The 13,478-nt window shown below is 36.6% G+C and overlaps 1 protein-coding gene across 6 annotated transcripts; it reads right to left on the reverse strand.

The window, feature by feature from the left end:
- Positions 1-1,878: 1,878 nt before the first annotated feature.
- LOC131016092 (UNC93-like protein 1) lies at positions 1,879-5,048 on the reverse strand. 6 transcript variants are annotated; one of them, XR_009098849.1, is made up of 4 exons: positions 3,520-5,048; positions 3,136-3,432; positions 2,215-2,272; positions 1,879-2,099 (listed from the first exon to the last, which is right to left on the reverse strand). XR_009098849.1 is itself a non-coding variant. In XM_057944669.1 (2 exons), the coding sequence occupies exons 1-2, from the start codon at positions 4,704-4,706 to the stop codon at positions 3,201-3,203; spliced, it is 1,419 nt and encodes a 472-aa protein (XP_057800652.1). In that variant the 5' UTR covers positions 4,707-5,047; the 3' UTR covers positions 1,879-3,200. The 6 variants fall into 6 exon arrangements, 1 of the variants encoding a protein (XP_057800652.1); XR_009098850.1 differs by having other exon boundaries at positions 3,114-3,432; XR_009098851.1 differs by lacking the exon at positions 2,215-2,272 and having other exon boundaries at positions 1,879-2,214.
- Positions 5,049-13,478: the final 8,430 nt, after the last annotated feature.

Here is a 13,478-nt window from a genome sequence, read left to right on the forward strand (position 1 = left end):
GTACGGTATAGTTTTTCCATTTTTGTGTGAGTAGCAGTCACATCTACAATTATTTTTCTATCTTTGTGTGATGTAGAGGTCTCATCTGCTCCAATATGAAAACTTTTTATTTGATTATATTTAGATACCACTTGTAATTCTATTTTTTTTTAAAAGCTTTCATATTGGAGTAGAATAAAAAGATAAGGGTGTGGAAGAAAGTAGAAACCATGCTATTTCAAGATGGCGATCGACTAGGCAAAGGTGATAATGACAAAAAAGTTATCACATCTCTAATATTTTGAAATATTTTAATTAGATAAACACAAATGGGATGAAACACCAATATATAATGTCTTCTGTCTCCAAAACAGGATCTGTATTTAGTTACAAAAATGTTTTAAGGCATAGAACCACTTTTTAAAGATAGAACAATTTTCTACTTTGTTCTTTATTCAAATATCTGTATAGAAATATTTCTACTTTTAATTAATTATCTATATATCTTGATTGATTGTAAAGGCGTGTTAGTTTTCAATCTATTGTCGGTAGATTTCTTTTGAAATACTATGTTGCTTGAATTATCTCCTCATAGTAAATAGTAAATAATTCATATAAATGGAAAGATTAGTTCATTTGAAAAGGATTGTTTATTCTTTAAAAAAGAATTTGCGGATAAAGAACAAAAACTTTACCTAAAAATAGAAGTGTTTCTTTCATTAAGTAAAGAACAAGGGACCAATAACTTAAGCTAAGTTGAATTCCCAACCTCGACGTGTGCTTTTCTCTTCTTCTTTTTTTTTTTTTCCTTTTTTTTCATTGGTTTTCTAACTAAGAATTTAGCAAATGGGAATTATCAATTATACATGTTATACATTACGTAATAATAATAATAATAATAATAATAATAATAATAATAATAATAATAATAATAATAATAATAAATATAATCTCGCGAAATCGGTTGAGCTGCTAATTGTAATGGGAAATTGGTTAAATCACCAACCTAATTATATATGAAAATACATACATATAATCTCCGTATATTATTCATTTTCTAGTATCGTATAAAAATAACAGTACTCCATAAGATTAAATTACGAAATGCGAATATCAAAATAAGAAGACCAAAAATATGCAAATAAGCCCAAGCAACAAAAGGGCCTACCCAGCGGGCCCGCCCCGAGATCGAGCCTATCTCAAATCCCAAACAAATGTCTAATTGAAGATTTTATTTTATTTTTTCAAATTTTAACTTTTGTAAATTAAAATTAGAAATTTTTATATTTTCAAATTATTGGTAAATTTTAAACAAATTCATATAAAGGTATTTTACTAAAAATATTTATATTTAATAATATTATTATTTATATAATTACTATTAACCTTTACTTAAACAAAATAGCTATTTTAAATTATGCCTCTTAAAAGACAAAAAAATAGGGAGTGGAATGTCGCAGGTTCACAATGTAATTCTCACTACTCTGTATTAATCAGAAAGACAATAAAAATCAACTTTTAACGGCTATAAGGGCATCAGTAATGGCAAGTCAACATGAGGAGCTCGCAGGTGGGTCCCTCCACAAGAGCCACCAGGCTCGGCACTCCACAAGGCTCGCATCATCAGTAATGGCGAATTATTACTTTTTTTTATAGTGCTAGCAATTTTTCTATTGGACCGTGCATTGCACGCGCGACGCACCTATTTCTCTCTCCTTCTGAGCCTGGAGCGCGCATGTTGGGTGGAACATTGGGGGGGGGGGACTCGGCCGAGTCCGGTGCGCACCGCCCGCCGAGCCCCCACTACGGATGCTCTAAACTACTTTAAAAAACAAAGCTGGATGACTCAAATACTACATTGTTTGTTGGTAGAGTTCTTTGCTCAAAAAATACACAATGTGAGGCTGAGGTGGAGGCTGCAATTGCAACACCACAAGTAAAGAATTCTTTATGCATAATGTAAGCATCAAAACACAAATCAAAACAATGAAATGGTACATGGCCTTTGATTTTGATAGGATGTAGTGATCGTGGCATACTTTGATTTGAAGACAAGACCGATGGAGTTGAGAAGCTCATCCCAACCAGCTTTAATACAAAGAAGAAGTTGCCACCTCACGCTGTACACCACAAACTCATTTGGATTTTACTTATTTTCAATACCATTTTCTTGAGTCACATTACATGTTTTCAAAGCTTGGTGTATGCAATTGCAAGTTGAGGAGAGACGCATACCTGAGATGGATCTTAAGTTAACAAACAACAACTCTGAGCTGGACCACCGAATTTACTTCTGAAAACCCAAGAAACAAGTTCACAAACTCCAATTCTTGCAATTTAATAATGAGCTATGTATGGAACACTCATATCATTAAACTCAGCTCAATCTCAATGCAATATGAATAGGACACAAGAGTTGCAACAAAACTAAGGAAACTGCCAAAGACAACATCAGCAAGCCAAAACTAACTTCACAAACTCTAATTCTTGAAATTTAATCACCTATGGAACACTGTAACATTCAATAAACATCAAAATAGATGCAGTTTTAAGGGACAAGAAAACTGGCAAAGATGACAGCAGCAAGGAAAACTAGCTACAGTAGGAGGCTAGGAGCTATGAAACACTATGTCAATGAATAAACTAAACAAAAAATGTCCAAATAGATGTGGACTCAATGCAATAGGACACAAGAGTCACAACCAAACTGTAAAGACAAGAACAACAAAAGGAAAACTAACGTTTTGACAGCGCCTAGTTAACTTATCTCCGACAGTTCTCTTGTGCAGGCCGAATTTCCATTACTTATATGGACCTATCAATTCAGTCAAACTAGGTGATCAAGACAGGGAAAGCTACTATGATTAGCAACTTTTAGTATGCTTGCGCCGTCTCAGAAGCCCTTTCCTTGGCTACACTCTTTTGATTTCACCTATTATAAGCTCAATCATATCATCAATTTTAGGTCCTAAACTTGTAAGTAAATTTAGCATCCATTTATGAGGTCTCAAAAAGAGAAACAGTGGTTCAATGAAATTCTCTTAGCATATCAATAATCAAATAACATCACTAAACAATTACATGAGAAGTAAACCACAAAATCCTATATGATTTGCAAAAACAATCAATCATACTTCTCCAAGGGAACAAAGGCACCTTTCTAGATCAATAATCCCTGCTGCAACGAGTCAATTCTGACACGAAAGCACAGCAAGCAAGCATCAATGAATCCCAGGGATAACCGCCCCTCCCATAGTTTTTCCTTCGACTTCACCATCACTGTCATGATCATCTTTCACAGCCTTCATGATCAACACAACCAACAAAGGATAACTTATCGTCATGAGCCCCCAGTTTGTTGCCAGCTCGTTCACAAAGGGCACGTTATGTGAGTCGATCTGCCAGGCAACAGCCGCCCCTGCGCTCTGCACGCCCTTGTAGAACCCCGTGAACCTGCAAGAAGCACGAATCCAACAATAATAAGGGAACCATTCCAAAACATCAAGAAACACAAGCAAAAAAAAAATCAAGAAATTCCACCTGCTAAGTATCTCAGTATCATCAGCTAATGCTCCAATCACCCAATACACCATACTCTGAAACATGGCATCAAGCAAACCATAACAGAAATACAACACAAAAGGCCCTGCAAAATCACTCCCATTCTTGAAATCCAACAGCCTAATACGTTTTAAAACCACATCACTACGGTCATAATCAAGCTGCTTGGCGAGCCCCCCGCCCCAAATAGCCGTGCCAGCCACAGCAACAACCGCGACTCCCAGCAGCCCCCGAGCCCTCCTGCTCTTGAAACTAAAATCCATGATGTAACCAATGAGCACAGAGCCAATCATCTGCGCACCCCAGTAGAACACATTGTTCAAACCCCTAGTCCTCAGATTGAACAAAGCCCCATTCACATTGTTAAACTGGTAACTGTAAAAGAAGTTACTAGCCCAAGAAGCCGGCACAATCAACAACATCCTCCAATCAAGAAACAGCCTGCAAATAGCTCGTGCCTCCACCCCCACGTTTGAATACGTGATGTTTGTGCACCTCGATCCATCATCACGTATTACACGGCTAGGGTGAAGAATTGAGAGAGATAGTAAAGTTCCAATTGACATAAAAACCATGAAACCAATGTAGGTACCATCGTTGACTGATCTTGCCTCAGTTCTGTGGAAATTCATTGCAAATGGAATGAGGCCACCGATAACGCCACCCAAATTGAAGATGCTCCAAAACAAGGCAATGTAGGTGCCCTTTCGATCATGGGGCGGGTAGGAGGTCATTATGGCCCCCTGCGCCGTCCAGAGGAGGCCGGCGCCGATGCCGAGGAGGGCGCCGGCGACGATGGCGAAGGCCTGGTGTTGGTAGTGGTTGTAGTAGAGGAAGGAGGCGGCGTAGAGGACGTAGGTGGAGCAGCCGCAGAGGAGGGTCAGCTTGGGCCCCAGGATGTTGTAGATTCCGCCGCCGAGGACGCCGAAGACGGCGAAGGTCGTGTAGAGGGCGGTGTTGGCGTTGTTGGCGGCGGTGGGGTCCACCTGGCCGCCGGCGCCCATGCCGGAGAGGGCGTTGAACATGCCGGGGCAGCAGAAGCACACGAATCCGATTAACACCACTTGGACTAGCGGAGAATTGTAGCGGAAGAGGGAGGGTTTGAGGGTTCCTGTATCCATCTCCGGCGACCCCTTTCCGGTTTCTTGATCGGCGACGCTGCCCATCTGGGAATTCGGTTGAAAGATTAGATTTTTTTTGGAGTGGGGGTTGTGAGTGGGAAAAGGGTGCGCGGAAACGGGGATTTAAACTGTGGATTTCGTAATATACTATGCTGTGATTGAGATTGAGATTGAAGAAGGATGTTTTTTATTGCTAGTGTGAGAAAATGAAGCAGCAACTGCCAGTTGTAAGAGATTGGGGAAGTCGTTGTGATACTATGATGAAACAATACACAAAGGTACAACTGTATCGGCTGAGATTCCTTTATCGCAATTCCTCATTCTTTTTAACATTTCTGTTTATGATTTTTTTGTCTTCTTTGGATTAGACTTTAGAGTGATTGGTATTGTGTGCAGGCTCATATTGCTATTTTGGATGTTCCGTGCAGGCTGAATCTTTTGTGCACTTGAATCTTTTGTAGGCCAATTTATTGAATATTCTTTTCGATTGGACTGTTACGTGTGTCATATTGCACTAAATTATTTTAATCCAATAATTATATGTATGTATAAATAGAAGGGAAGGGAGGTTATATAAGAAACCTTTTTTTTTCATAGAAATTATGTATAATGAACAGTAATATTTGCTTATACGTACTCACTCCGTCTACAAAATAGAGTCTCGTCTAAGGGTGGACATAAGTTTTAATAAAAGTACGATTTATAGTTAAATAGAGGAGAAAATATATGATGTGATGGTCCAAAAAGTTAAATGAAACGCTTTTTGGTGGAAAAAAAAATAAGGAAGTCTCTTTTTTGTGGATGAAAATTGGAAGGTGTACAATATATAATAATATTTTTTTATATTAATTCTTTTTATAACAATTGTTGATCAATTACCAATTTACCCAGACTCACTTTTAGTTTCAGACTTAGGAAAATGAGTTATGAGCTATGAGGATGATATTTGGAAGCGTGAATCCTGCCAATCAATTTTCTTTCACAATTAGAGCACCTCCAGCGCGGAGGTCGAAGGGAGCCTCGAGTCGGGGTGAAGAAATGGCCGCCGCACTGGAGACCCGGCCTGGTGCGAAGGCGTGGCGAGGCGAAGACCCGGGGCGAGAGGAAGAAGGGTATGGCGCGTCCGGCGGACGCGCCTATTAAAAATATATATATATATTAATTCGATAGTTTTTTGAAAATTTTGACAGTTTGTATTTTTTTTTTAAATGATCGTTGGAAAGCAAACGGCCGAATTCATCTTTTTTTTTTCTTTTTTTTTTCCCTTTTATCTATATATATCACAACTCTTCTTCATTCATTTCACATCTCCACATCAAAAAATCATCTCCATATCAAAAAATCATCTACAAAAAATGTTCACGTGCATCATTTTGCGATGAGCGGTTGTACTTTAATGCAGCTGTACTTTTTGAGTACACGGCTTCCTTTGAGCGACATCATGTTCACGTGCATCATTTTGCACAACATGATCATCGAAGACGAAGGCGAGCAAGCAACACAGTGGGAAGAAGACGCCGACGAAGCTTCGAGTAGCGCCGCATCTCAATCTCGTACCGGTGCTCCGCCGGATTTTCGTGCATTTGTTGCACGACAAGCATCCATGTGAGACGCGGAGATGCATGCTCGCCTCACTTTGGACTTGAAGGAGCACATTTGGTCTCGTTTTGGTCCGATTGAGCGCTAGAAAATTATTGTAATTTTTATTTTTTTTATTGTATTTAAATTATTGTAATGTAGAATTTTAATTTTAATAAAATTTGAATTTTAAAAATAAAAGTGTAGAAATATGAATTTTGTGAAAATGGGGATCTAAGCACCCACCTAAGACACAATGCATTGGAGAGGGATGTGTCTTAGGTGGAGCCCACTCCTAAGACACCCCTCTAAGCAACAAGCATTGGAGATGCTCTTACCGGTCAACAAGGTAAGTAAATCTGCACTTGTTATAGCATGCAATATAACAACACAAAGGCATTAAAAATCCCAATATTTACGGTAACAAAAGTAACACAATTTTTCTGTCTATATAGGAGATCTCTCTAAAAATAAAAGTCCATCATCGGATTAATCGGTAGTGATAAAACTAGAATCAACTCTTTAACAGGAAAATCAAATCTCCTTTAAGAATATCATTTTCAATAAATGTGACTTTTTGGGGTCACGACAAAAGCTTTCATTTAACATTATCATTCTCAGTCAAGAAGTACTTTTCAGGACCATGACAATAACATTAAATACTAGTATTTACATTCGTCATAGGCAATCGAGTAGACATTTATCATATAATACAAAATTAATTTCAGTATACAAAGCAGAAAAGTCCAAATGTAGATCCAATTTTCAGTATACAATTTTCGAGGGGAAAAAAAAAAGAGATGGTTTTGGATACATTCGAATGTACCGTATATTTGGGTTGATTCATAATCAGATCTTGACTCGTATTCTGATTCAAATTCGCATTTTTACTCAAATCGTGTAAATAATACTATTCGGTTATACAAATGACACTGCCCGTAATGCCTTGTACAAATGACACTATAATATTGTAAATGACATTATGTATAATTGACATTATTCATAAATATAAATGATACTTTCTGTAATTGATACTATAATATTTTAAATAACACTATAAGATTGAAAATGATACTATAATATTTTGAAATGTTACAGTATCATTTATATAATTGAATAGTGTCAATTATAAGTAGTATCATTTGTATAATTAAATAGTGTCATTTACATAATTTGAATTAAAATATGAGTTTAAATTAATATGTGGATTAGAATTTGGGTACATGTCAATCCAAATGTACGTACATGCTGGTGTGGAGAAGATTTTGTGGGAAAAAAAAGAACACTAATACTATAATTTATTCAGACATTTACGAAGAAGAAAATAAATTATGTTGGCGTCAACGGTAAGTATATTGGAAATAGGTGGACGGCCAAAGATTCTCATTGAGTGGCCTCATTGTATTTTACAAATTTTTTTAACTGTAGCTGCTACCTGCTACCTGCTACTAGATAAACTCCAATATTGAGATTGAATGGCCTCGTTTTATTTTATAAATTCTTTTAAATGAAGCTGCGAGTAGATAAACTCCAATACTGAGACTGAATGGCCTTATTTTGTTGTACGTTTCTTTTTGTGTTAATAGGCAAAAATGCCATTTTCTTATAAACACTTGTAAAAATGCCCTTTTTCATAAGTGAAAAAGGGCATTTTTACAAGTGTTTATAAGAAAAGGGCATTTTTGCAAATGCCTCTTTTGTGTTTTGTAATGTAGCTGCTAGCTAGAAGATAAACTACAATACTATTACAATAATATATGAACCTTGAAAAATGGAAAAGAAAACTCTATGAGGACGTTTATTTTAAAAAATTAACATTAATAAATAAAAATAGTAAAATTAATACGATAATTTCTTATTCATTTTAATGAATTGAATCTTTGAGATATCTTAAATCTCTTGATTATTTTGTCATTTAAATTAGTTTTATTTGATTCATATATCCCATTAAAATGATGAGATTGGAGAAATCATACTCTTAAAGATAAAAAAAAATACTGAATCATATATGTCACAGCCCGCAATCCCTAAGGATGGCTTAACCGGGGTTATGACTCGGGAAGGGGATTTAGAAGCGGGGAAAGAAAGGGGCATCATTTGAAACCGTAAATCTTACTTAACTTAAGAAAAATCATCGTATTTACTCATTAATACTCTTTTGAACAGTCTATGAAAGACAACATAAAACTTAATTAATATCATTAATCAAGTTATACATCATATGAAACCATTCTCTTAAGACTCAAAGTATGACATAATATACTATAACATCAACAACATCTTGCAGCGGAAAGTAGCTAGACATATGTATGAAGACATATTCTAGACAGGTTAACTATTTATTAACAACCCTGGAGACTCCGCTCATTGCAGCACCATCATCACATCAGCTCAATCTGCACATTTAGAAAACATATGCAGGGCTGAGTACAAAAGCACTCAGTGGGCACGTATGCCTAGGTATAAAAATACATGCTTCAAAACTGTAAATTGTCATGCCATCATAAACAGTACAGCAAGGGAGTTTTTCGCTAAAAAGGCCCAAGCTTACTAAATTCATTTGTGATTCTTAAAGTTCGACTGATCAGTCTAAGTTCTCTTGTAATCTATCATATCTGGAATTGTGTGCCGGAGAGGTGGCCACCTCTCACGGTCACTTGACCGGCCAACCCGCTAGATGACTCACGGTCACTGGTGTACACTAGCCCTGGCAGGATAGCTATCAACTGCTCAGGACTCGAATTCGATTGCATCATTGGCAAAGCCAAAGCAGATAGATATCATACTAAAATTTAAACATTTTATGGCAAGACAACAGTTGTAATATTTTCCAGTTCAAAAATTTGTAACGAAATAACTTGTTCAAAGGTAGCATTAAACTCGTTTGATAGATATATAAAACTGAAATTAACAGTTAAATCATCTCATGCATTCATTCGTATAAGAGGCCTACGACAAGCAGGGGATCTCTATATACGTATAGTAGAAGTAATGCCCACCTCATTCCGTTCCCACTAGGGGCGTAGAGTTACCTCCTTCTTTAGCTTTCACTTCCCGTCTGGACCTTTATTGACGAAGAGTCGATAAGTTCGAGAAGAAAGTCGTGTAAGAAAGGAAGATAGGTCTCTAAACTAAACTATCTCCTTTAATGATTTTAGGGTTCTAGCATCCATATTAATCTTGTCTCGTTCAAAACCTTAAACTCAAAACATTTATCACATAACTATCATTTAGGTTCGAACTATTTATTCGAACATCAACATGCGCATTAATCATAACTCGTTCTATTTATGTCATCAAGTCAAATATTCCGTCATCTTAAAAACAAATCCTATAATATCACATAGATAAATTATATCATCATAGATCATGCTTTCTCATATTTAAAATCATTTTCACATAATCCATATTAATAAGCCATTTGAAAAGAATTCATTAAATAAGAGTTTTAACTCAAAATATTTTACTCCCTCTCTCTCTCGGCACTCTCTTCTTCCTAAACTCTCTGGTCCTCTCTCACCCTCTCGCCTCTGTCTGTCTATCCGCCGTAAATAGGACGCACGCCGTCGTCAAAGCGGTGCGCCGCCGCTGCCTCCGTCGTCTTCGCGGCAGATCCGCTGCCGCGTCAAGACCACGGCCACCACCTTTCCTCCCTTCGCTCGTTCTCACCTTCTCTCAATTTCGCACTGACTCACACACACTCACACGCGCGCACGCAGACACCACCACCGCGCTGCCGCGTCGTCCTCCCCTTCGCCGGTGGACAGACGGCCAGGAGCCGCCGCCTCCGTCGTCCGTTGAATTTAAAGGTAAGCCCTAATTTCCTTTCTCTCCTTTTCTTTTTCCTTCCCTCATCCCTTCCCTTTTCTAAATTAAAATTTGAAAACCCTCTCCTCTGTTCCTTCCTTTGGCAGATCGGAACCACGGCGGGGAGCCGCCTTCCGTCGACCACCGGCAGCCACCGCGGCTGCCGTTCCCTGACCTCGACTCACACGCACACACAGCAGTCAAGCCTCAAATCAGTTCACACATAGCATTCTTAGCACATATCATTCTCATACTGTAATCTGTAATTGCTTAATCAAATCTGAATTTCTTTTCTTGCAAATTAAACACTCAGTTTATAAATATTTCAGTTCATATGTGCATATGTAAACACATAGAGAAATATCAAGAAATTGTATGTGGCTTTGGTGGTTCGCTGCACAGATTAACTGAAATAAGCTTAAGGAGAAAAACCTTAAGATATGTGGTGTATGTTGTTGTCTCTGAATCTGCGAATCTGCTGTGTAAACTTAGGCTGCAGAATTTAGAAATGGTGAAGTGGTGGGGTTTTTAGGTGAAAAATGGTGTAGGTTATAAAAGAAAAATGGGGTGGCTTGGATGGATGAGGATCGTGGACTTCTTCAGCATGCTTAGCATGACTGTGGAATTTCTTCAGCATGCTTAGCATGACTGTGGAAATTCTTCAGCATGCTTAGTATGAATGTGGAATTTCTTCAGTATGCTTAGTATGGTTCCATCTTAATCATCAAAATATCTAAGAGATTAATACATTAATCATATGGTTTCAAACTCATTTAAATACATTGACACATACAAGACTAATTCTTATTTGAAGTATAAAATCCATTTGGGCTTGCCTCTAACATAAATTAAATAACTCATGGGCTCACTTTAACAATCAATTAAAAGATCTATATTTAACACTTCAATGTTAAATCCTCGGTAATAGATTAATGGACTCAAAATATATTTTGAGTGCATCATCCATTGAAAATAAAAATAAAAATAAATCATCACGTATATAAATTATCAAATTCATATAAGTTCGTATTTTATTAATGGATGCTGAACCCTAATTACCATAATAAATCCTTAAATCAGTAATTAGAAGATTTTAAATCTTCAATTAAAAGTCGGGTCATTACATACTATCCCCCTTAAAAGAAATTTCGTCCCGAAATTTGTACCGCAGAAAACAACTCTGAGTACTTCACTTTCCTGTTAGACCGTAGTCTATTCTTGACCATGATATATTCATAGGTCCCTTACTATCGGTATCGACTTAGTCCTTAGTACCTGAACTTCCCGATCTAAGATAGATTTGGATCTTCCTTCGTAACTCAAATATTGACTAATAACAATGTTGTTCTTATGGATCATATGTTTTGAATCGTAAACATACTTCTCTATTTGCGACACATGGGATACATTACGCATATTCTTAAAGCTTAGCGCTAACGCCAACCAGTAAGTCAGTGGGCCTATCCTTTCTACAATCTCGTATGAGCCTATAAAACGGAGTTTAGGTTTACCCTTCACATTGAATCCAATGATTTCTCTTGATGGAGAAACTTTTATGGAAATTATCTCTCCACTTTCACATCATAGGTTAATTCGTCATTTGTCAACATATGACTCTGTCAATCATGACCCTCTTTTATTCACTATTAAATTTTGACGAATGATTTCAATCATCTAGTCATTTCATCCCAACAAAGTGGTGATCTATATTTTCTCACGTATAACGCCTCATTTGCTAACCTATCGATAGTCGATTGATAACTGGTATTATATGTCTCACAAAGAGTGGCAAAAACATGTTCTCAGCTTTCACCCCGGTTTAGCTTGGTCGTCCTCAACATACCTTATTAGTAATTTCTATATCGTTTAAGCGGAACTATAACGACTAATATCTCTAAAGCATTCCTAAGGCAACTTAAATAGTTTGTAAGGAGACCAACCATTTCGAGCATGTAGGCAGTCAGCCTAAAACGCCGTTATAAACTTTTATTCATTCATCGATGGAATCTCGAGTTATGTGGGCATTCACTGCCCTCTTTCGTGACAACCTTTGCTTAAGTCTGATGGATTCGAAAAATCCATCTCGACAACGAAATTCATTGGTTCGTTAAGGGCTCGGTTTGTCCCAAACATGACATTAAGCTTGACTTTATGAGCTCGAAGACTCAAAGTAACTATATGATATGTTGTAAAACCTTCACTTGTTAGCACGCAAGACATATTTCAACAAATGAGGTTACATCTCGTTTCATTTCTCCTAACTAGAATTTTTCTAGATCTTAATATATCTTAGTACTTCCTGGTGACAGTATATGGGTGCCATGGCTTTATCTTATTCTTAAGTTCATTGTCATGGAGATGCATATCTTCCCTTCAAAGAAGATAGCATTATTTGATTCCTCGTGGTAATTCTTGAAATTTCTTATCCTTATTCTTACTCGTAACTTCTCATCCTTCCTTCGTGCTTCTACCACCATTTTCCTCAAGCTGGGTGGTTTAATCACTTCTATCATCTTATCTTATCTTAGACGAGGCCTTCCGGCTCACTGTATCATCTACTACATTGGTCTTGTCCATGTGATGGTTAATACCAACATCATAATCCTTTACGGGTTCAACCCATCCTCTTTGTCTCATCAGCTACTACAAATTCCTTATCAGGTTTTAGAATCTCTAACACTACAATTCAAAATCATCAAAACTCTTTATCATTAAACTATCATTTATACTCGACACCAATTGTTCGAGTGTCAGAGACCAACATTTATGTGCGTTATTCATAACTCTCACACTCACTCCATTTAGACACATAATCGATATCAAACTTAAATAATAAATTATATCTTAACAATTTATCATGCTCATAGTTCTCGATTAAATCTCGGACTTTGTAATTAAATACTAAATTCCAACTATAATTAATTAACGTGCTTCTCTAATTTATTTACCTCATTTAAACTAATAAATCTAATCCATGCTAATTTCTCATACTTAGCCATTTTATATGCATTTCTCATGCAATTCAAAAAAAACTCAATAACTTACTAAACATGCTCATCTCATAAATACTCAAATAATTCATATAGTCTTACTAACATAGCATTAACTCATATGCACTGCTAGTTCACTTACATGACTTCGCATACTCCACATATCTCAATTTAATAAATCATCGAATAGTTAGAAAATTCGTATTTAATGGAAATAAATTCCAAAAATTCAAATACAAATATTTTTAATTATTCTAAACACATTGGCATGCTCAAAATAACTCAATTAAAATCGAGCATCGCTCGTCTCTGGCCTTATGACTCACGGCCTTCATCAAATTTGAACCTTGGTGTTCAAATTAATCTAAGTAAATTATACGTGCAATATTTAATAAATATAAACACACATATATAAACTCAAATCATTCAATATGTTCCAGAA

The sequence above is a fragment of the Salvia miltiorrhiza genome, chromosome 3 (genome assembly GCF_028751815.1).
Source record: "Salvia miltiorrhiza cultivar Shanhuang (shh) chromosome 3, IMPLAD_Smil_shh, whole genome shotgun sequence".
Lineage (NCBI taxonomy): Eukaryota > Viridiplantae > Streptophyta > Magnoliopsida > Lamiales > Lamiaceae > Salvia > Salvia miltiorrhiza.

What these genes read in the sequence shown, in the direction of transcription:
- LOC131016092 (XM_057944669.1), bottom strand. Translation starts at nt 4,706, where the DNA reads ATGGGCAGCGTCGCCGATCAAGAAACCGGAAAGGGGTCGCCGGAGATG. An exon ending in GATACTGAGATACTTAGCAG is followed by an intron (nt 3,433 to 3,519) that starts GTGGAATTTCTT and finishes TGCTTCTTGCAG; the next exon opens with GTTCACGGGGTTCTACAAGG.